General features: G+C 36.7%; 1 protein-coding gene and 1 pseudogene across 1 annotated transcript; both read left to right on the top strand.

Annotated features, from left to right (window-relative positions):
* The first annotated feature begins 1,170 nt into the window (after nucleotides 1-1,170).
* LOC145600208 (AP-1 complex subunit gamma-2-like) lies at nucleotides 1,171-20,174 on the top strand. Its single transcript, XM_081656112.1, has 18 exons — nucleotides 1,171-1,549; nucleotides 4,509-4,811; nucleotides 4,941-5,082; nucleotides 5,559-5,732; nucleotides 6,287-6,466; nucleotides 8,021-8,175; nucleotides 8,873-8,963; nucleotides 9,720-9,883; nucleotides 13,827-13,881; nucleotides 14,179-14,301; nucleotides 14,395-14,490; nucleotides 15,442-15,569; nucleotides 16,427-16,531; nucleotides 16,657-16,916; nucleotides 17,349-17,588; nucleotides 17,673-17,848; nucleotides 18,375-18,479; nucleotides 19,581-20,174. Exons 1-18 carry the CDS (start codon nucleotides 1,518-1,520, stop codon nucleotides 19,674-19,676), a joined length of 2,625 nt encoding a protein of 874 aa, XP_081512238.1. The 5' UTR covers nucleotides 1,171-1,517; the 3' UTR covers nucleotides 19,677-20,174.
* Nucleotides 19,733-22,853, top strand: LOC145600732 (aspartic proteinase CDR1-like; annotated as a pseudogene).
* Nucleotides 22,854-23,166: the final 313 nt, after the last annotated feature.

Below are 23,166 nucleotides of genomic sequence, written 5' to 3'. Positions count from 1 at the left end.
TCACATTTGCTACCAGCAAAAGGACCGGCTTCACATTTACTACTGCTTAATTTTTTATTTTACTTTACTACCACCTAAATCAGAGTTTGTTAAAAATCACTACCACCAACGGATAAGAATCCATTAGGATTCCGTTAAGTTTATTAAAAAAAATAGAAAAATTAAAAAATTAGAAATAAAAATAAATAAAAACCAGCCACCCAATGACCCTAGCCCCTCCCCGTCATCCACCCTCCCCCTCCCCCTACCGGCGGCTAGTACCCAAAGTTGCGGCCGCGCGCGATTTGGGTCGGAATCGAACTCCTCCCCTTCCCCACCCAAAACTGACAACCCTAACCCTAAACCCCCTGCCGAAACCACCCTAAACGAGTTTTAGGGTTTCGTTTAGGGTGGTTTTGGGTGGCAGGGAACTCCTTCGACGCGGCCAGAAAAGGGAACGGGGGACGAGGAGGGGCTGGGATCGGGTTTTCGAGGGGAGAGGGGCTGGGATCGAGGGGGTTTTCGAGGGGAGAGGGGCTGGGATCGAGGGGGTTTTCGAGGGGAGAGGGGCTGAGATCGAGGGGGTTTTCGAGGAGAGAGGGGGCTGGGATAGGGTTTTCGAGGGGGGCTGGGAACGCGATGCCGGGGCCAACAGGCTGGGTGGTCAGAGTCGCGGGCAGGGAGTGGGCTCAGGCGACGGTGGCAATGGCTTGAGCAGCTGGTGGGTGGGGAAGGATTGGTGGCTGGACGGTGAGTGGTGGTTGCGGTGGGTTTGATGTTGAATAGTGGCTGTGGATTGGCAGCTAGTGGGTGAGAAAGAGTGGTGGGTGGGAAGGAGTGGTGGCTAGACGGTGGTTGGGTGGTGGTAATGGAAATACTAACGGTGTAAGTCGAGTGGTAGTGATTTTTAACAAACTTTTAGGTAGTAGCAAAGTAAAATAAAAAATTAAACCGGCAGTAAATGTGAAGCAAATCCTTTTGCTGATAGCAAATGTGAAAATTTCCTATCACTTATTCATTATTTTTATTGTAAGGACATTTACACGAGTAGCGTAAATATACAAGATCACCAATAAGAATTTTCCAAAATTCGTACTGCACCAGTAAAATGTGAAAAATAAAATTAAGTTACGGAGTATTACACTATTACCTGCGGGTGACTTAATTACAAACCCCCATGTTCCTGAGAGTCTGAGACACATATCTTTGTGCTTTCTTTCTTTCTTCCATTTTTTTTTGGGTGATTTCAATTTACAGAGAAAACAGCTTCAAACTGTTCTCAACAAATTATATAAATACATCCAAATGCCATTCAACCCCAACTCAAATAAGCACAATTAGCACAACCCCATCAAAATTTCATCCCAAAATTCTTACTTTTCTCTCTCCTAATCCTTAGATCTCACTGATTTTTCTTTGATCCCTTTAATTTCAACTCTGATCGCTGCTTTCTGCTTACCAGATTCGATTTGACTCTTTGAATTTTGTTGGGTTTGTATTTTTTTCTGTAATCGAATCGAGGAATTCTGGACCCAATCATGAATCCCTTTTCATCAGGAACCCGTTTGAGGTGAGTTTTTCATATACCAATGTTTTAATTTCAGTGTAGATCAAGTTTTTAGACCATTTTATTTCATGGGTTATTATGTTTTTAATTTTGCAACATTTTTGTTTGTGTTTTTATTGATTATATGGGTTTTATTTTATTTGAATTTCTTAATTTGAGGTTTAATTAGTTTTGTAGTTGAAAGTGTAATTGGAAGAAACGAAATGTGATCTTTAGTGGTTCATTTCAGTTGAATTTGCCACTTCTTTTGAGTTTGTTATCTTTTTGATGAGTTTGGAGTTAATTGTATTCAAGAGAGATTTCTAGTTTCATTTTAAGATATAGGGCAATTTTGGAAGAGAAAAGGTTTTAGATGTTGGGTGTTTTAGGGGAGCAATGTTGAATTGTCGACAAATCGATGTCTATGAATGTGATGAAGCATGTAATCATGCACTCTAAGGGGATGGTGTTCTGGGGTTTGGATATGATGGGAATTTTCATTATTTTGATGTTGAACACATGCTTTTCGGACTCTTCTAATAAGCCTTGCACTAGACTGACATAGTCACAAACTGCTAGTCGCTCGAGCAATGTGGCCAATGCAACACCGCCTACCCATTTCAGGATTTTTTTGTTACAGTAGGGTACAATCAGTCGATCGATATTATGCAGTCTTACCAGAGTTTCCCTAGTGATTATTCTGTAACTTGGAGAAATCACATTTATTCTCAAGGGGCTGATCAACTATGTCACTGTGGGTCAATGTTGCTGTTATTAAGTGAGGACAGGTGATCTGGAAGACGGACTTAATATTAGCAAATTATGCAATTTTATAATTACTTATCTGAACTGTTATTTTTGCTTCCGCGGTGTTCATGGGGCTATGGTATAAACTTGGAAGGAAATTTTTAGAATTCACATGTACAATGTATTGAATATAGATGGAATAGGAATGTAGCAAAGTAAAGTGAGTGTTTCATGTGGCTATGATAAATTTGTAGGGAAACTGTAAATATTATATAATTATATAAAGGCTATATGAATTAGGGTTGTAGCAAATAAAGTGAGTGTTTGCTTATTGCTTCATTCTTTGGAAAGGTGAAGACAAGAAAGAACACATTGGCTTAAATTTAAGGTCAAATTTACATGGATATAATTTGGTTAATTTTCAATTTTCATACAAATGATATGACGAAATTCAGCCAACAATGTTTGCAGCTTGGAGTGAAAGTTCCTAAACTTCATCGGCCCTTTTCCCTTGCAATACTCATTGAAGTCCTTGAATACATTGCTGGCAATATGAAAGCCAAGCCCAATCCTTCTTCCTTTTTTAAAGTGACTATTTGGACCTGAAATCAGTGCATAGAAATAAACAAGTTGATTGGGGCTAGCAATTCTTGTTTGAGGGATGTGTCTAGTGACTAGATCGTTGAAATGGGTAGCAATTAGCAAGCAGTTCAAATTATTTTTAAGGATTGTCATAGCAAACCATCTTAATATATTGAAGTCTTTAACATTTTCATTCCCCTTCATGATATGACTAGGATTATCTTTGTAAGATTCTTATGTTTGGATTTTGTATTCCTATTAGATGATTATAGTACTCATGCCCTAGTTTCTCTAGTTTGCTTTGGTTGAATGTGCTTTGTGTACAAAGCTTGGAATGGTGAGAGTTAAAGTGTAGATTAGCTGTATTTTTTCTTTTTTGGGGATTGGAGGGTGGGGAGGAGCAGAGTGGGTCATGAGATGTTAAGGGCTGAATATGGACAACACTTGGAGATATCTAGAGCAGTAATACAGGTGTTGCCACTCTGCAAGAACTAGAGGTCTAAAGGCAGAATCTGTCTTTTCATAGTGATTTTTGGGAGATTTGAGGAGTAGGTGATATTACTTTTCAGGATATATGAAGTTATGCTGTATTGCTGTTCCTTTTTTCTGATGGGCTGGTTGATTGATGAAATGCTGCCACCCAATGGCTTTTAAAGCATTTGTTGACTGGCATTGTGTGTGTGTGTGTGTGTGTGTGTGTGTGTGTGTGTGTGTGTGTGTGTTTGTGTGTGTTGGGGGGGGGGGGGGGGAGGGGGTGAGGGTGGCAATATTGTGGCAGAAAAGACATGAGTGGGGATGGAGAGGTGGCACTGGCAGTAGGCGTTGTGGTTACAATGGCAGTAATTTTAGTGGATGGTGGTGGTTTTGGGAACTTAATACCTTGGGAGTTTGGAAACCCCAAGTTTTGAAGAGTGCCCCCTCCCCCTGGTTTCAATAATAGAATTATGTTGAACCAAACATTATGTAAGGTTTAGTTTGATCCAATTCCATACCGAATCCAAAAGTTGTGCACCCAAACTCCCCTTTATATGCTCTATAGTTTGTATTTTAGTATCATTGACTTCATTGTATGATACTATGATGTGTCAGTGTCTCCTTTTATTCTGCTGGATGAGTTAGCTTAGGGATGAGCTTTAAGGGAATGTCTTTGTGTAATCTTCTAACTATTGATGAATTAGACTCCCTCTTTTTTGTAGTTGTCCAATTCCTCTATATTGACTTTTACTTACCCATGCAAAACTTTGACTATAAATTTATCTTATCCATCTATAAGTAATAATTCTTTAAAGTTAATATTTTGGAAATATACATAGAATAGATTCAAAATAATTTTCATGATAACAATTGTTTTTATTAATTTTATATATTAGTAGAAAAATATGGTCAAATGAAGACATGCGAATAATGTCAAAATTATTATGTTACATATTTTAAAAACAGAGGGAATGATTACATGCAATGTTTCTCTGCTTCCTTTCCTTTTTAAATTTATGATTATGTTGATCACCGATTGTGCAATACTTCTTCATGCCTAGTATACCTTGCTATCCCACCATTCTCTTGACTATTAAGTGTTGTGTGTGTGTGCGTTTTTTTTTTTTTTTTTTTTTTTTTGCTGTGGTAATATATCTTTAAACAAGCTATCGTAATGCAGGGACATGATTCGTGCTATACGCGCTTGTAAAACGGCAGCAGAAGAACGTGGAGTTGTCAGAAAAGAATGTGCGGCTATCCGCGCTGCCATTAGTGAAAATGATGCAGACTACCGGCATCGAAACATGGCCAAGCTCATGTTTATTCACATGCTTGGTTATCCTACACATTTTGGGCAAATGGAATGCCTGAAGCTAATTGCCGCCCCTGGATTTCCAGAAAAAAGAATAGGATATCTGGGACTTATGTTACTTCTTGATGAAAGACAAGAGGTTCTTATGCTGGTTACAAATTCTTTAAAACAGTATCCTGATACCATGATGGTTTTTGTGTCGCTTTTGTTCCTGAATTAATAGACTATACTAACATGCATGCCTAGAATTTTCATTATATTTGTATTTCCCCATGTTGCATCATCCTTAACATTTTATAGAGATCTCAATCACACAAACCAGTACATCGTGGGGCTTGCTCTTTGTGCTCTTGGGAACATATGCTCTGCTGAAATGGCACGTGACCTTGCACCAGAAGTAGAGAGACTGCTTCAATTTCGGGATCCAAATGTTCGCAAGAAAGTAAGATCTCATCTGTAATAGATACACAGAAGCAGATATATGTTTATGAACGTTTCAGTTCATGTTTAGTTCATAGTTGCTTGTTTTAATGAATAATGATTCTTAAATCTTAACTACATTTTATGTCATGCTCTAGTAGTCATGATAACTTCATAGCACAGTTTCATTTGGGTTTGATATTGGAATATTACTGCGTCAACATCTGTCTGTGTGGCTTGAGCCGATGCTATATGTATACTCAAGTCTATTGAAAAATAGGCTTGAAATTATTTTTATGATCTACATGGTTAAATATGTGATCGTGGTGCTTGCTGCTGCAAGTTTCTCCATTTAAGTTGCTTTGAAATGTTTTTATTTTAGTAATAAGCATGAATCTTCCATGCTGAGTAGGAAATTTATAATGCATGCCTTATTCCTGGTGTTGCCATTGACTTTGAAACCATTGTAAGCTTACTAGCAACTTCAATGTGATATAGGCAGCACTCTGCTCAATCCGGATTATAAAGAAAGTCCCTGACCTGGCTGAGAATTTCATAAATCCTGCCGCTTCTTTGCTGAAAGAAAAGCACCATGGAGTCCTAATAACTGGAGTGCAACTCTGTACGGATTTATGTAATATCAGCGAAGATGCACTTGAGTACTTCAGAAAGGTATTATTTTGGTCTTCATTATGTCCTTATTGGAAATAAAGGGGTTTTTAATTTTATTTATTAAATATATGCGAAGATGCAGTTGGGTACTGAATACTAGACAAAGTTGGCTTTATAACTGTTGATTGTGCCTGATTAATTTGGGCTTACTGGTCTTTTTCGATTGAAATAATCATGCTACAACTATTACCAATCTAAGAGGATAATAACTGTGTTATGGGATCCAGTTTCTGTTTGATACATGTCTGCTTGTTTTAGCTTCGTTTTTGGCCACTATCACAAATTTTAGTTTTATCATTTATCAATCATTTGGATAAGTTTTGGAAAATGGTATACCTACCTAAATTATCTAATCTATTGTTAGTTTTGAAATTTCTCAAGGTTGTGTGTTTCTTGTTTCGTGCAACATTCAGTAGTCTGTAGTCCGGTCAAAAATAACTTGAGCAATCTACAAATTTTCCCCTCCCCCCAATACCCTCTTTATGGGGAGAGGTGGAGGAAGCTTCATTCTGGTTCATTGTAATCTAACCAATTTGGTTTTCTTGATCTTCTAGAAATGCACTGATGCTGTGGTGAAAGTTTTAAAGGACCTTGTCAACAGTCCATATGCTCCAGAGTATGATATAGCTGGAATTACAGATCCTTTCCTCCACATCAGACTGCTGAGATTTTTGCGTGTTTTGGGTCATGGTGACGCTGATGCTAGTGACTGCATGAATGACTTACTTGCACAGGTTTGTTTATTCTCCTCCTTGTCTTCCTTAATATTCCTCTAGCTCACCTAGTTGAATCCTCCCATGCTAGGGTCAAAATAAAGATAATGATTGCCTCAATAACAAATTGTAACAAATGAGTTTAGGGCTAGGATTTATGATTGCATTGTCTCAGACCACTATCCCAAAGTAACTTTGTTTGGGATAATGGTCTGGGACCATGCAGTATATTCTTGTTGGGAGGGGAATAAGAATATAGGTAGCAAAGGCAGGGATTAAACTCTTAAGAAATTGTAATTTGAAAAGGCAAGAAGAATAGTCTTCAATCTTCATAAGGCAAATAAATTGAGAAGTTGGATGGGGTCATGGGGATTATAGAAGAGATTTGGCAGAAAAAGCTAGTCATAGCTTTTCAGCTGGGCTTCTTTGGGTTGTCTTGATGTTTAAAAACTGTGAATTTAATCCCAATTTTTGTCACTAGAAATGGTTAATTTTACTTTTTTCAAAATTTTCTTATAATGGTCAATTAGGTTAGTCTTTGTTCAAAAGAGAATATCCTATTGGCCTGTTGGTGGATGAGCATTTCATTTCAAATGCTAGAATTGGTTCAATTGAGCTGTTTGTCTCAATTCCACACTCTTATTAAAACAAGCCCAAAACTAGAATTTGGAAATTCATTTAAATTGTCATTTCCAAATTCCAGTTTTCCTCATATGGCTCCCAACTCACTCGTTCACTCTACTTTCAACTTTTCCCATTATTCTTCCATTTTTTAGACCATGGATTGGTTTTTCAAGCAAGCCATCTATATTTCGCCAAAGATTGATTTTGCAAGGAGCACCAGCGACAGAATCTGTACTGACCATTGCCAGATGCAGATTCAACGTGTAGGCGCTAGTAGTGAGGGCACTAGACTTGACGCTAGAAGAGAGAGAAAGTGGACGTGAGAGGTGAGAAAATATTGGAGTTATGGGTTTCTTTTTTGGGCTGTGATTTCAGTGAAGGGTTTTCTCGTTAAGTTCTTGATCTTGAACTATCATGGTAATAAACAAGAATTTATGGTTGGAATTCATGGTGGTAGTGGAAGAAGGCAGAGAGCGACACTGCGGCAGTAAATGGAAAGACAATGGCTGCTGCCGAGAGTGCTCAATTCTAGAATCAAAATTCTGGGATTCAAATTATTCGTATTTCTCAAACACTAGATTTGGAAGTAAATGTCAACATTTCAAATTCTGAATTTGATTTCATGAACTTTAAATGAGTTGCAAGTTCCCAAACCTTTCCTAAATGTATATCCCCCTTGAATTCACTTTTGGTTCTGTATAATGAATTTCTGTCAAGCTGGGTTTTTTGTTGTAAAATTATTGCTTGGTGTTTTGTAGTTGCATCCAATTGGAGGCCATGGAGCTAAATTCCGTTTGAAACTTTTGATCACATTTAAGATTTCTCCTCCATGTTAAACGGATTGAGTTTTCTATTTTATTCATCTAATTTTGTTGCTGTGTTCTTTATCAAATTGTATGTAATTTGGTGCTGATTATAATTCCTTTTTTGATTATGTACATTTTTTTGTAGGTGGCAACAAAAACGGAGTCTAACAAGAATGCGGGAAATGCAATCCTGTATGAGTGTGTGGAAACTATCATGAACATTGAAGATAATAGTGGTTTGCGTGTACTAGCTATTAATATTCTTGGAAGATTTTTATCGAACAGGGACAATAACATTAGGTATATATCTTCTACTTTTCGTTCTTGTTCTTGCTGTTCACTCTCTCTCAGACTTTAAGCTGTTTCTAGATTGTGTAATAAGTTTTCCTTAATTTCTGTTTGGGTCATTTTCTACTTGTTCCAAAAGTTTGTTCTAGCTTACTTTTTGCTGCCTCTAAGAAATAAATAACTATTGGAGTATTGGTTGAAGAGGCAATATCTTCTTTATTTGATCCAAAGATATTGTCCCTCTAGAATTAGTAGGGTTTTGCTGGGAAATCCTCCTTCTCACCTTTGTAACATTCCTAGTAAATACTATAATGGTTTATGGATTTTACATTGGCTTTCTATATTCTAAGTTCTAATGCTAAGCTGTAATCATTTGAGGTAAAATGCGTGGATAAATCCCAGCAGACAATATAACAGTCTTGAAAATTTGATTGATCTATGCAGCTTTTATTGTCGACTTTTTTTATGTGAATTTTTTTCTTTACTAATCTGTTGCTTAAGGAGTGCATTTATGCATCTCTCAATCTCTCATGTCCATATGCTGTGCATTGGTTCATTATGCTCTTTGTATGAATTTCAATCAGTTTTTTGAGGGGATGAAAATGATTTGAGTCACATAAAAGAAAACAAATTATTCTTTCACTTGCTTTATTATCTTGGTTATTGTAAGGTCATTTTAAGGGGTTATTATTATTATCTTTTTTGTCAGATATGTTGCCTTAAATATGTTGACGAGGGCTATAAATTTTGACGCTCAAGCAGTACAGAGGCATCGAGCGACGATCTTAGAATGTGTGAAGGTATTGCCACTTGTTTTGCTTCTGTTGATGATTGTAATGTGCATTATGTATTGTGTGTCCTCTGTATAACAAGTTTGGTCCCCTCAATTTTTATTTATACTTTCTCTATTAAAATTCAGTCATTCCTGGCACAGCCTTTTGGTTTTATTAATACACATCGCTCTTTATCAACCAATTTTGTTCTTCTACCCACTCAGCATCTAGAATATGGCACTTTAATTGCTCTTTTATATTATAATTTATAAGTACTAAGTAGATACTTCACAAGTGGTTTAAGACATCCAGAGAAAGCAATTCAAAGTAGATGGAGAAAGAAAATTTGATGTATTTTGAAGGACATTAGGACAAAGGAAATAGCTGAAAGTTGAGGCTCTGATTCTGTCAACAATTTTGGCGACTCACTTAATTTATAGATATGGTTACCAAGGGTGATGATTGCTGAAGGCAAGTGGCCAACCAAATGTTTAGTGATTGTTTTTAATGTTACAATTCTGATCTCAAGGTCAAAATGTAATTAATATTTATTATATGGTCAATATGGAGAGATGCTAAATGCCTAATGTTTGCTGACCCATCACAATTTTTCTGTGTATTGAATAAGATAACTGCACAGAGGATATTTTTGTCATTTTCTTGTCTTCTACTCTAGATAAGTTTCTTACTGCCACATATTTGCAATTGGATGATTGGTACATGTCAATCATATATCTTTAAATAGAGAATGACTTTTGAGTTCTAATCATCCTTTCTTTCCAGGATTCAGATGCTTCGATCAGGAAAAGGGCTCTTGAACTTGTGTATCTTCTAGTGAATGAGAGTAATGTAAAGCCTTTGACAAAAGAGCTAATTGACTATTTGGAAGTTAGTGATCTCGAATTTAAGGAGGATCTTACAGACAGAGTCTGCTCCATTGTTGACAAGTAAGTATACATATACTGAGTGTGTAATTCGTGCAGTTGTCCGTCTGTAGTGAGTAATGCAATTAAAGCTTGTTGTACTATATACTTTGTTATTCATGCATTACCTTTGCTTAATTTTTGCTAATAAGTGTTGCTATCTGGATCCTTGGAAATGATTAAAATGCTGATTAGGTCTATACTACTATATATGCATCTAAAGGCTCATAATTTCTTAAACTTGAGTATTATTTTTACACTTTTTTTGCCCCCTGCCCCCCTTTTAGTTGCTGCTTGATTAAAATTTGTGAAATGTGATATAAATTTCCTAATTTGTAGTAGTTTTAACTTTATCATATGATTCATATCCGTAGTTGTAAGATTCTTTTTTGTTCTTTGAAATGCTTTATCCGTTGCAAAAAAATTGCAACAAGGGTTACTAGTAATCAGCTAATCACCCATATACCTCTGATTACCTGCCTTTAAAACCCACCTCCCTAGCCTCCTTAGCAGTCAACATTGATGACCCCAACATCATCATATGCAACTTAAGGCCTGCTAGCCTCTGAGGTCTGTCAGTTCAAAGGCTGCTCCTGTATGCCAGCCTCCAAGCCCTCCCATATTCCTCAGATTTCTGCTGCCTTCCTTTCTTCTCATTTCTACCCGTATTGCATTTCATTCAATGCCCCACCCTCCCCCAGCACCAGAGACTAGCCCTCATGCTTTTCATTTTCTTTTAAACGCTGGTTTTTCTCTTTTCTTTGAGATTCGAGCCTTTTGACCCTATGGTGGTCTAATCTGATCTGAAGTTTTAAATCTGACCTTTCCAGGCAAGTTTAACTACAACAGGGTCCATTTTTGGCTAGGGTATGCTGTCAAAAGTAGTTTGATCTTTTGTGGTGGTTATGGTATTTGAGTGGCTAGGTCGCTAGGGTGGGTTGGTTAGCAATGTTCACGATGGTTGATGGTGCTGGTGGCTTTGAATTGAGGCAGGTTGGGACTAGCTAGGGTTGAAGGAAAGGAGGTGGGGGGTTGGGGTGAATGGTGTGGGCAGTTGCTGTGTGGCTTTGAAGGCGGTGTAGGCTGATTGCTCTTGAAGATGGTGGTAGCTGGTGCTCTTGAAGGTGGTGTAGGTGAGGCAGTAAGCCGGTAACTTGAGAGAGGTAGGGTTGGTGGGGTTGTGTTACTTACCAGGGTTGTTTTTATTTGTTTCTATTTTTTTTAATTTTTTTTTTCCCCTGGGTAAGGGCATGGTTGGTCATGTCTAAAACTTGCCCGATATAGAAGTGCTGCTATGTTATTGAACGGGAGAAGTATCTATTTAAAGTGATAAATTGACATACTACCTCCGCTTCTTATTACTCGCAACAAAGTACAAGTTTGCGGAGGCCGAGGCAAAAGATTGAAAGCTTGATTATGGAAATATAAGGGTATATGTTTAACTATTAATCCAACCCATAAAAAAAGGGAAAACAAATTCAACCTTTAATTAAATTAAATACCCCACCACCACCCACACCACCAAGCAGCAACCCAAGCCACCCACCACCACCCTAGCATCACCGAAACCACCCACCACCACCCCAGCATCACCGAAACCACCACCACCACTACTCAGCATCACCGAAACCACCCACCACCACCACCCAGAAATCGACGAACCTAACACCACAAGCACCACCGACGCACCACAGCACCACCACGCCACGAACTGAGCAAAACCCAGCCGCCGCAACCCACGATACCATCCTTGAAAACCCACACAACCACGAAAACCGTAGAACCCACCACCACCACCACCAACCAAGCGAAACCACACAATCTTGAACCCACCAACACGAAAATCCTAAAACCCAACACCACCGACCCACAAACCATGAAAATTAAATACCCCACCACCACCACCAATCCACAAACCACGATTATCCTAAAACCTACCACCACCACCACCAACCCAACGAAACCACTCAACCTTGAACCCACCACCAACCCACGAACCCATGACGCCACCGCAACCACGAACTAACTTACCACAAACCCAAAAACCCTTCTCTATCATCGATTACAACATTAATTGGTCAAATTTAACCATCAAAACTCTAGATCTAGAGTTTTGATGGTTAAATTTGACAAAAAAACCTTCGAATTTGGGTTTCATAGCCAAATGAGGAAACAAAAGGCAAAGGAAGAGAGAGAAAACAAAGGCGGCGTTGTAGGTGGTGGTTTCCATTGAAGATGTTGGTGGTGGTGGTCGGTGGTAGTGGCGGTGGTGATGGTGGTGGTTTCCATTGAAGGTGGTGATTTTGAAGGAAGAGAGAGAAAACTTATGAAAGAAGATGTTGGATGTAGATGGAGGGGAATGAATTAGGAAGGATATGGTGATAAGGTGAAATTAATTAACCTTAGAGATTAAGGTAATAAGAACAAATTTATAATTTAATTAGGATGTTTATAAAAAAAAGTAAGGGTAAAATTGTCATTTTATGGTCAAAAACTTACTAAAAAAGGAAAGAAAGTAAGTTGTTGCGAGTAATGTGAACCTTCCAAAAAAGGAATTTGTTGCTAGTAATAAGAAGCGGAGGTAGTATTTTTTTTTAAGAGTTTGCCTATCTCTATATGATATGCCAGCAGCTCTGCTGCTACTGAACAGTTTGACAACTGAAGGACCTCATATTACAAAGATCCCTCCTTTATTATCTTGAGCTCTTCTGTATCTTTCAAAACTAGTTGGAGCTGGAAATTTATAAGGAAGTAATGAACTAATAAAGATCTAACAGTGTCTTTGGTTAGCTTTTGTGGAGGGAAAAGGAAGGAAGGAAATGAGAGGTTAGAGTAAGATAGTAGGTGAGGGGAGGGAAAGAGCAAACTTCCAATTTCTACATCTTTTTAATGGTGAAGGGATTTGGTTTGTTAAAAGAGGAAGGAAAATAGATTCATACAATTCCTTTCCTTTATCTTCCCCTATTTTATATCCAGACAAAGGAGATTCCCTCACATTTACTCCTGCTCTTCCTATTCTAACCTATCGTACTAAAACTAGGAAATGTCTTGGGTAATATGATTTTTCTTGCCGTGGTTAGATGATATTTATCATTGTAATTTGCTAAGTATGAATCTTGGTCATGTGTTTGTTGTAGTGCTGATAGAATTTCACCTGTCAGGTCTTTGCTTGCCGTGTGTGTTAGGTAGAAGGGCCTGGGTTGTTAATTTCTTATTATGTGCTTCTGCTTTGTTTTATTTTAACAGTATTTAGTAATGCAAATTGCCCTGCTCCAAAAAAAAAAAAAAAAATCACGATTCTGGGTTTGTGACAGCATAGATATTATCTGTGCTCTGTGTAGTTATTTAACCAAGTATTAAATTAATTAAGAGAACTTAGACATTTATTGAAAAAATTGAAACCCAACATAGAATAAAAAATACATATAAAGCTACAAATATTTAATTATAGAAGTAATATCACTATGGCTGGCTTTGTGCCATCCCATATTCCATCCTACCTGTTTCCCATCGACCTAAGTGATTCAATCGTACTAACTTTGACCCCAAGTTGCCAAAACTTGTATGGGGTTGTGATATAAAACTAATTGTATCTCTAACTTTATCTTCAGAATCTTTTATTGCAAACTTATCTTTTTATTGTATTTATGATAATGTAATGATAGAGAATAGTGATAAAATGTAAATATCAAATGTGGCCTGTTATATTAGGAAGAATTTGGGGGTTGGGGGGGGGGGGGGGATAATAAATAGTTTTTTGGTAGCTGTGAAATTATACGTTAATTATTAGGTACATATAGCATGATAAATTTCCATGGTTATCATATGCACTGTGTTTAATAGAAAAGTTAATTCAGTAGAAAGTGTATGTATCTTGTCAGTTGTCACTCTTGTCTTTTTGCTGTGTTTTGGTTGAATGTTAATTTGGCTGACAGATCTTTTTTGGTTAATTTTCTTGTTGTTTTAGGTTTTCACCAGATAAGATTTGGTACATTGATCAAATGCTGAAGGTTCTTTGTGAGGTATGCACTTGCTTGGTCACAGTAATGGGGTTTTAGCAAGGTTGGGAAACCTGTTTCATATCTATAGCAGTTTTGATAATGGGTTTTCATTCCCTTGTTTGAATGAGATGTTCTTAATATTTTTTTTGTTAACTAGACCAACCCTCAAATAGAGAGGAATATACTGAAGGGAGGTAAAAGCTAAAACTAAACATTTCAGAGGAAGTCAGTTCACTTTCCCTTTATCATGGGGGTGGGTTATGCTCGTCTGTACTCTTCATTTTTTCAGTGCATTGATCGTTGTGGTTTTCTTGGCAGGCTGGCAATTATGTGAAGGATGAAGTGTGGCATGCTCTTATTGTTGTTATAAGTAATGCTGTCAGTCTCCATGGGTATACGGTTAGGTCCCTTTACAGAGCTCTTCAAGCATCAACTGAGCAGGTATTCTCTTTGCTCTCATAATTTAAGTGTTCTTATTGTCATCCTGTTTTCTTTTTGACAAATAATAACATTCAGCTATTGCTTTTGTATCAGGAAACTCTTGTCAAAGTGGCAGTTTGGTGCATTGGAGAATATGGTGATATGTTGGTCAACAATGTTGGGATGCTAGACGCAGAGGACCCAATAACTGTGAGTTCATTCTGCTCTAAAGTCTCTTACTTTCTTGGTTTGAAACATAGCTCTGTTTAGTTTATTTCTAGGTCTGGATTCCTTTTTTGTGTTTCAGTTGCAGGAATATATTCCCACACAAGGATCACATTGCAACTCTTTTATGTGGTTTTGAGTTCTAAAATAATATATGAAGCAAATTCTACCTGTTTCTTATGCTGTCTAGATCATTGTATAAAGTTTCAGTATGTGTGATTGATGAAAACAATATCCTTGACATATATACTATGCTCTTTTTACTTCATAATTCACTATATGAATCTGTTAATTAGCATAGTTCTTTATAATTGTATTAGGAGCATATTCTTGCCACTTGGCTACTTGATAGTCTCTAACTTGGCCTATTAGTCTGTCAAGTACATATATAAATCCTCCTGAATTTTCAGATGAAACACTTCTTGTTTCACAGTTGCCAATGCATACGTTCAACCAGTTAAATCACTAATTAGTAAAAAACGTAGTATTTGATATTTGGAAAATATAAATTTAGACAAAGACCCCACATGACTTTATCCTTGCAAAAAACACTGCAAGTAAAGTCTGTAATATGTGCGTATTGTAAAATTCAAAGTATTTCATCTAAAAAATGGATGTAGTATTTGTTTGTCTCCATCTTTAGATCGCCCCCCCCCCCCCCCCCCCCCCCCCCCCCCCCCCCCCCCCCCCCCCTTTTTTTTTTCAAGGTGGGGATTGTGCCATCTACTTTTGTTACCATCAGTTTGTCTCATGTGGTGGCAACACCTTGGGATTCTCTGCTTGGATTATAAGGCTGTGCCTTGCTTAACCTGCTGAAAATAATCATTTTATCTTAATAATAATTTGGATTGCCATTTTTATTATTGATCTTGCCGGTAATCCACTATGTGTGTTGTTTTCAAAGCTGGTCTAATATTTTTGAGGTTTTCTGAACAGGTAACCGAATCTGATGCAGTGGATGCAATTGAGAATGCTATCAAGAGTCACAACTCTGATGTTACCACTCGTGCTATGTGTTTGGTTGCTCTGCTGAAGCTTTCTTCCCGATTTCCTGCTTGTTCCCAGTAAGGGGATTCTTTTTGCAATTGGCCTAGTTTATCTAAATGAATTCTTCCTGTTAGTGCCAATCGCTGGACAAGCTCCAAATCTTTGATTAATTGGCTATATTTTGAAGTATATGGGTTTTATTTGAGAGGCATTAACAGTGAGCTGTAGTTTGTATGGTATTTCTGATGTGCCTTTTGCCAAGGAGTCCTTAGTTGAATCTCTACTCTACCATACCCTTTTGGGATGAAGTGGCAGTAATGGTTGTGGGTTTCTAGAATGAGAGGTGTTTTTTTTGTTCTTGAGCTGGGGTGAACTGTTCATTACTTAAGTTTAAAAGAAGAAAAATTAAGTGAGAGATATATGACCATTATTTGCTTTATGCATTTAGGAATTATGCAGAAACATCTCTTGCTCCTTGGAATCTAAAAATTTCGAATGTCTGAATTAGTTATGTATGCGCATTATCATCTAATCATCTCTATAATCTTAGTTCACCCTTTGTCCTTGCACAGCAGTCTTTACTCATAATTAATCAAACATAAAAAATGTTTCAAGTAGTTTCTTTTCCGTGTACTTTATTTTATAGAAAAGAATTGGCTTTTTTTTTTTTCTCTTGATTTTGTTTATTGAGAATAAAGAGCATGGTTTTGTTTCAGTGTGTTCTTACTAATATGTTTGTCATAGTTTATCTCACCAATGAAATGAGTATTTTGTTGCATAAACAGCTTCTACTTTCTAAAAATGGTATGGAAACTCATAGGCCAAGGAAATAAATTTTGTCAAGTCTCCAGTATCTGAAGATTTTGTGACTTCTACAAGGGTGATAGAATTTAAGTAATAAGACTAAATCTGATTATCTGAATGTCATTTGCAGGAGGATAAAGGATATACTTGTGCAATACAAAGGAAGCCTTCTTCTTGAATTACAGCAGAGAGCTCTTGAGTTTAATTCAATTATTGAAAAACATCAAAACATTAGGTATCTCTTGGCGTTGCTTTCATATCCCAAAAGACCTCTTCCCCTATTTGATGCTCTTTGTTTTTGGACTAGATTTAATAATTGAAGAATGTTAGTCTCACAGAGCTTCTAAAATGTATATATAGATCTGCATTGTTGGAAAGGATGCCTGTTTTGGATGAGGCAACATACAGCGGAAGGAGGGCTGGCTCTTTGCCAGCAGCAGTTTCTAGTTCCAATGGGCCTTCTGTCAATCTTCCAAACGGGGTTTCAAAGCCTGCTGCTCCCCTTGTTGACTTACTTGATCTAAGCTCGGATGATGTTCCTGCACCTAGCTCTTCTGGTGGCGGTGATTTTCTACATGACCTCCTTGGTGTTGATTTGGCACCAGCACCATCACAGTCAGGTTAGTTTTCAGATCAGGAGCTAACTGTAATATGGACATCTGTCTCTGCAAACTCATAATATAATAATGGACTCTTATGCTTTCTTAGATTTATTTGGTCGGTAATATGTGATTAGATTGTATTCTCTGTTTTTCTAAACCTTGGCCTTTTTTCTATGTTATGAAAAAAAATATACGTGTATTAATATGATGCTGAATTCAACCCTTTGAAGAACTTGATTTTTCAATAGGCTGACATTTAGCTTGGTAAGGTGAAATGTCTTAATAATTGAGAAATGTGATTATTGAGGCATTTCATTCGATTCCATTCAGTCATAAAGGACGGCGAACTTCCTGTTGAAATTTAAGATAACACCCAACTTCATATGTTGTTGATGGAAGATAATTATCTCCACATGCACGTTTAATGTTTATCCTGCTCTCTATTTAAAGGTACTCAAAAATCTGGAACGGATGCCCTGTTGGATCTATTATCAATCGGGAGCCCCCCTGCTATGAATGATTCATCAACTCCTGATATTTTGTCTTTAAGCTTAGAAAGCAAAAGTTCCAGAGGACCACTGGAAGGATTGTCATCAATTTCATCCATGCCTGCACAAGTCTCTTCTCCTGGAGGAGCTTCTTCTATTGTAGATTTATTAGACGGGTTGTCTTCCAGTCAGCCAACGTTAGGTAAGATATTCTCTATGTTAAATTTGTGAGCCATCACTCACTTAAGCATTATGCATTTATGCTGATTGCTATTTATGATTTCAGAGAGCAATGGTCCGCAATTTCCATCCATGGTTGCATTTGAGAGCAGCTCCCTGAAAATGACATTTGACTTTTCAAAGTCTGCTGGGAGCCCACAAGTGACATCAATCACAGCTACTTTTGCAAATTTATCAGCCAACAGTTATACTGATTTCCTATTCCAAGCTGCAGTTCCCAAGGTAATAGATGAAATATACTAAACTCTGTGATCTTGCTTCTATGGTCGCTCAGGCTTGCAAGTCTGCATCTAATGTGATATATTGGACCTTAGTCTTGCAATTGTTGAATTCAAAGATGGTTTGCCGCTTTGTATTTATACTTTCATTAAATGCTTTCTGAATCCAGAATTAGGATGAATGAAAAGTGCTTTGTAGTCATGCCTGTGATCCTATTGTAATTTTCTGGTGCTTCTTGGATTTGAAGATTGTTTTAATGCTTTGTCACTATACTTTTATTCAGTGCCTTTTCATTTCAAGAGCTAGGAGTTAGGACAGATGGTTCACAGCTTTTTTTTTATTTCAAAGTGTTTTGTTTGGTTTAGTTTTACTTTTTTTTTTTTTTTTTTTTTTTTTTTTATCTTTTGAGGCAGTTGTTTGGTTTAGTGATGGTGATGCAATCTGTTCAATTTTAGCCACATGTCTGAAAATCATGGATTTCTGTGCAGTCTTCTGAGTTCTGATTCATATTGATGTTTTTTGTTCTCAGTTTCTTCAGCTGCACCTTGATCCAGCTAGCAGTACTACCCTTCCTGCAAGTGGTGATGGCTCAATCATTCAGACTATGCGAATTACAAACAGCCAGCATGGAAAGGTATTGTGGTTTTGCCTTCTTTAGTTTACTTATCTTGCTGTTTCTGAAGAATCTAGATACAATTCATTTTAATTTATGACGTGAAAGAACTAAAATGTTTGGATGGAAATGTCATTGAGGCATTTTATGGTCCGTATAAGCTGTCAAAAAGGTTACCTGAAGATTTTGTAAACGGTTGTGTTTATTTAGCTTAATAAAGAAGCATGGAGATGAAACTTAATAACACTATTTTCAAAATAAGCTTCACATAATGAGTTTATGAAGTCAATTATGCAGTAGTTTACATGCTAAAATCTGGTATTATTCTTCTTGCTTTTGGAAATTGAAAGTAGGCTCTAACATGAAATAAATGAGCTTCATTCCCAAGTGATGAAGTGAGGACAATGAGTGTTTTTTTTTTTTTTTTTTTTTTTTTTTTTTTTTTTTTTTTAAAAAAAAATTCTTATTATTTACTCTTGTTGACAACTTGACATTTGGGCATGGCTTATACCTTCTTTTTGTCTCATTAAACATGTTAAGGGGGTGCGTTTGGTTCACAAAGTGGCATGGGGGGTTAGAATCAGGAATGAAACTAGGGTGGCATGGGGTTGGAACTTGATTCTTAATACTTTGTGTTTAATTTTTTTTTTTTGAGCAACGGACTTTGTTTTTGTTTTTTTTTTTTTTTAATTTTTAATTTATTTATTTATTTTTATATTAGGGAATGGTATTTAATATTTTATTTTTCCTTTTTTTTTTTTTTTTTTTTGATACCTAGAGCCTAGAGGTGTGATATGAGCCATACACACCTCCTTAGGTTTCTAAACCCCATACCTTGGGGGGTTTGAGGTTAGGGGTTATCAAGTTCTTTTTGTAAATATTGTATGAGACTATGAGCTATCAACATAATAATGTGCTCAGAATAAACAGTTTGGTGTTTAAAAATGTAACTGCACTGGTCTTCTTCATGACTTTGCTGACGTTTTTGAAGCTTTAATAATGTTGGTGTTATAAGTAGTTTTATCTTAAACATTAATGATATTTGTTCAGTAGATTTTTGAGCTCTTTATCCCATTCCCAAAGCTGTTTTGGGCGGAATTTGACACATTTTGTTTTCCTCAGAAACCCCTGGCAATGCGCATAAGAATAGGCTACAAGGTAAACGGTAAAGATGTTTTGGAAGAAGGGCAAATCAGTAACTTTCCACGTAATTTGTGAGGTTCAATGTTATTCAAGTGAAGTGCTTAGGCTCAAGAACTTACTGATTATAGCAGATGACTCCTCAAGTCCTTAGCCTCTGTTCTGTTAGGGCAATCCTTTCTTCAAATTCTTCCAATGAAGACATATACTCTTGGTCTCCAAGTGTTATCAGATTCGGGTTTGTTCATTCCTCTTTCCTTTTTCTTTTCTCCATTTTACCCCGTTTGGCGGTCCATGTACATTATATTTTGAATCGTATGTGTATCAAAAACGTGGAAAAATGAATTTTGGAAAGTTGTCTAGGTTATAATGAGATATCTATATGTTGTATTGAGGAACGTCTGGCGTTGTTCCAGCTGTTTTTGTTGGGTCTTATGAACCTCAGAGCTCAGGGCATAGTTAAGGTGAGTAAGAGGCAGAGATTTGCGAAATACAATATACTACCTGCATAGCTTATGCGATTCTTTGATTTGTAATATCGTAGCGTGATTTACTGCATGATTTAGTGATTGCTCAGGTCTGCTGTGTGAAGTCTTTCAAAGTTTTAATATTCAGAATTTTTACTTTTCCCCCTTCGTGCGTGATTGCATGCTTGAGAATGTTCTGCTGAACTTCCCAGTAGAAGTGGTTTATAGTTGTACTACTTTGAAATGGTCAAAAAGTTGGGACTAGGGTTCACATTTGGTATTTATTTTCTTGAAAATTATTCTCAAAAAAAAAAAAAAAAGAAAAAAAAAAGGGACTATTTCTGTATATATATATATACATATATATATATATATATATATATATATATATATATATATATATATATATATATATATATATATATATATATATATATATATATATATATATATATATATATATATATATATATATAACAAAGTAACTTTGTGTCAAAAAAAAAAAAAAAAAACAAAGTAACTTAAAATAATTTTAAGGATACGGTGATGCCCTTTATCTACTGAAGTTAAAAGCTACTCGTAGTATAATCTACCATAAATTATAAATGTGCTAAACATATACTCGTAAAATAATACTCCGTCATGTTTTGAGTTTGGTTCGTTTGTTATTTCAATATTATTGTTCATGCTAAACTAAGTTTGAACTAAGCTTGTTTGTGAATTATTAATCAATGTAATGTTCTCGTGAGTAGTGTTTCCTAATGCATGATTGCATGGTTCTCACTTGTGCTAAAAAGAACCAAGCTTATGGGCAAAAGATGTCCTTGATTGTACCATGCACAAGATACAATCTATTAAGATGAAACTATGAAAGTACTTCGTACAACTTTTTTCCGATTTTTCGGTTGCGCAAGGTCTACATAATTATCTCCATAGTTTCTTTCTAGTTGATTAGTATACCAAGTTCACATGATAAGTTTTAAACCTGTAATTCCAAACGTTAATTTCGCAAAGAATTTTCGGCTTCGCATGTGGTTGATTGATAGAACTCCGTATAATTTTCAATTGTAGGCCATTCTTACATAAAGCTCCAAGTTAAAACAACCGAAGACCTTGTGCTGTTTGAGTCAACTTTTGGCGCTTATATTCGAGTTATAAAGTTTAAACCATATGCTATCCACAAATATCACAGCCTACCTTAGTATCTTATCTTTGTCATTCTCAATAATGTTCAACATGCATGCTTCAGTCTATTATTATCTGATAGTATTGCTAGCATCATCTTTCTTACAACTATTATTGAGTCCAATCAAATTGAAGCTCGAAACTTAATTTCTCGTGTGTCGTTTGAGGCTGACCTCATTCGTCGTGATTCATCATCAATCTCTTCATTCTATGACTCTTCAATGACGCTACAAGAACGTCTATGGAGAGCATCCCTTGGCTCAGTCTCGCTTGGCCATAACATCCGTCTGTCTTCTTCATACTTTGATGAAAAGGATGTTAAGACGGATGTTATCCCGAATGGAGGGGATTATCTTATGAAGATTGGCGTTGGTACCCCACCTGTTGAATTCATGGCTGTTGTTGACACTGGAAGCGATCTCACTTGGCTCCAGTGCTCACCATGCCAGCGGTGTATCCAGCAAGGTTCTCCATTGTTCGACCCAACCAAATCTTCGACTTATCATGCATCTCTTGCAACCCCCAATCTTGCAACTATCCAGAGTTTTATAGTGGTTGTATTCCAAACTCTATCAGCAGTAACGAGTCGTGTGTTTATACAGCCATGTATGGTGATGGAACGTTAAGTACCGGCGTCCTAAGTACAGACACCATTAGCTTCCCTTCAGCTGATGCAACACAACCAACATTTCCATCCTCTATTATTGGATGCGGGTATGATCAACAAGGTCGACTTGGCATCCATGGGGATGGGATCGTTGGTCTCGGACTTGGAACATTGTCACTAGCCTCACAACTAGGCCCAAATATCAACTACAAGTTCTCCTACTGCTTGACTCCTCTGTCTTCCACTGTCGCTGGCAAGCTAAAATTCGGTGCAGATGTAACAGGCCCCGGAGTAGTATCAACTCCATTTGCTACAACCCAAGACTCTCCTACATTTTACTCCCTCACCCTCAATAGCATTAGTGTAGGGAACAGTTCTGTACCGGTAGCCCAAGATATAATCATCGACTCTGGCACGACCCTAACCTTCCTACCAACTAGCATCTACGACAGCATTAAGACCGCCGTGAAGGGTGCTATCACAGTTAGCCCGGTGCCAGACCCTGAAAATGCTTTCGACCCTTGCTACGAGACCCTGCCCTCGGGTGTTCCTGATGTGGTGTTCCATTTCAAAGGGGCTGATGTTGTGTTAAAGGCTGTTAATACTTTCAGGACATTTGGAAATCTAACCTGTCTAGCAATTGTACCTTCAGATGATTCTCTATTGTTTGGGAATGTTGCTCAAGTGAACTATGAAGTAGGGTATGATTTAAAAGCAAAGCAAATTTCATTTGCTCCAACAGACTGCACCAAATACTAGGTCTCATCCAACTTTAACATAATTAAGTAGCTTTAGTAATAAACATTATTTTTGGGTGCTTGTTTATGGTGTGTGTAAAAAGCACCTTTTTTTTTTTGATGTATTTGTTTATGTTTTTTCTGTCTATGTGTGTACCATTAGACCGTTAAGTATATGTAAAACACCATTTTATAAAATATCTATTCACATTTGCGGAGTTAGAAAAAAGGTGAAAGAGAACCACAAAAGACATGTGATTTATCGCACACAAACAAGAGAAATGTGATTCATTATAATGTTATTTTCATTATATATGCATTTTCTTTCGTACTTCCCTGTTTATATTTCCTTTAATGAATTCAAATTCATTGACATTAGTTCCTCAAAATATATATATATATATATATATATATATATATATATATATATATATATATATATATATATATATATATATATATATATATATATATATATATATATATATATATATTGACATTAATCTCATTTTCGGGCTTACAATATTGTCTTAAAACGAGATTTATTTTTCTTTGGTGTTGATTTCTTCTAC

Source organism: Chenopodium album, chromosome 21 (genome assembly GCF_948465745.1).
Source record: "Chenopodium album chromosome 21, dcCheAlbu1.1, whole genome shotgun sequence".
Classification (NCBI taxonomy): Eukaryota; Viridiplantae; Streptophyta; class Magnoliopsida; order Caryophyllales; family Amaranthaceae; genus Chenopodium; species Chenopodium album.
Note: the sequence above shows the minus strand (reverse complement) of the source record. Positions and strands in the feature narration are given on the sequence as shown.

Excerpts from the sequence above, each read along its gene's own strand:
- LOC145600208 (XM_081656112.1), top strand. The coding sequence starts at position 1,518 with ATGAATCCCTTTTCATCAGGAACCCGTTTGAG. Across the intron at positions 4,812-4,940 it reads GTTACAAATTCTTTAAAACA|AGATCTCAATCACACAAACC; the intron begins GTATCCTGATAC and ends AACATTTTATAG. Across the intron at positions 14,302-14,394 it reads TTCAAGCATCAACTGAGCAG|GAAACTCTTGTCAAAGTGGC; the intron begins GTATTCTCTTTG and ends CTTTTGTATCAG.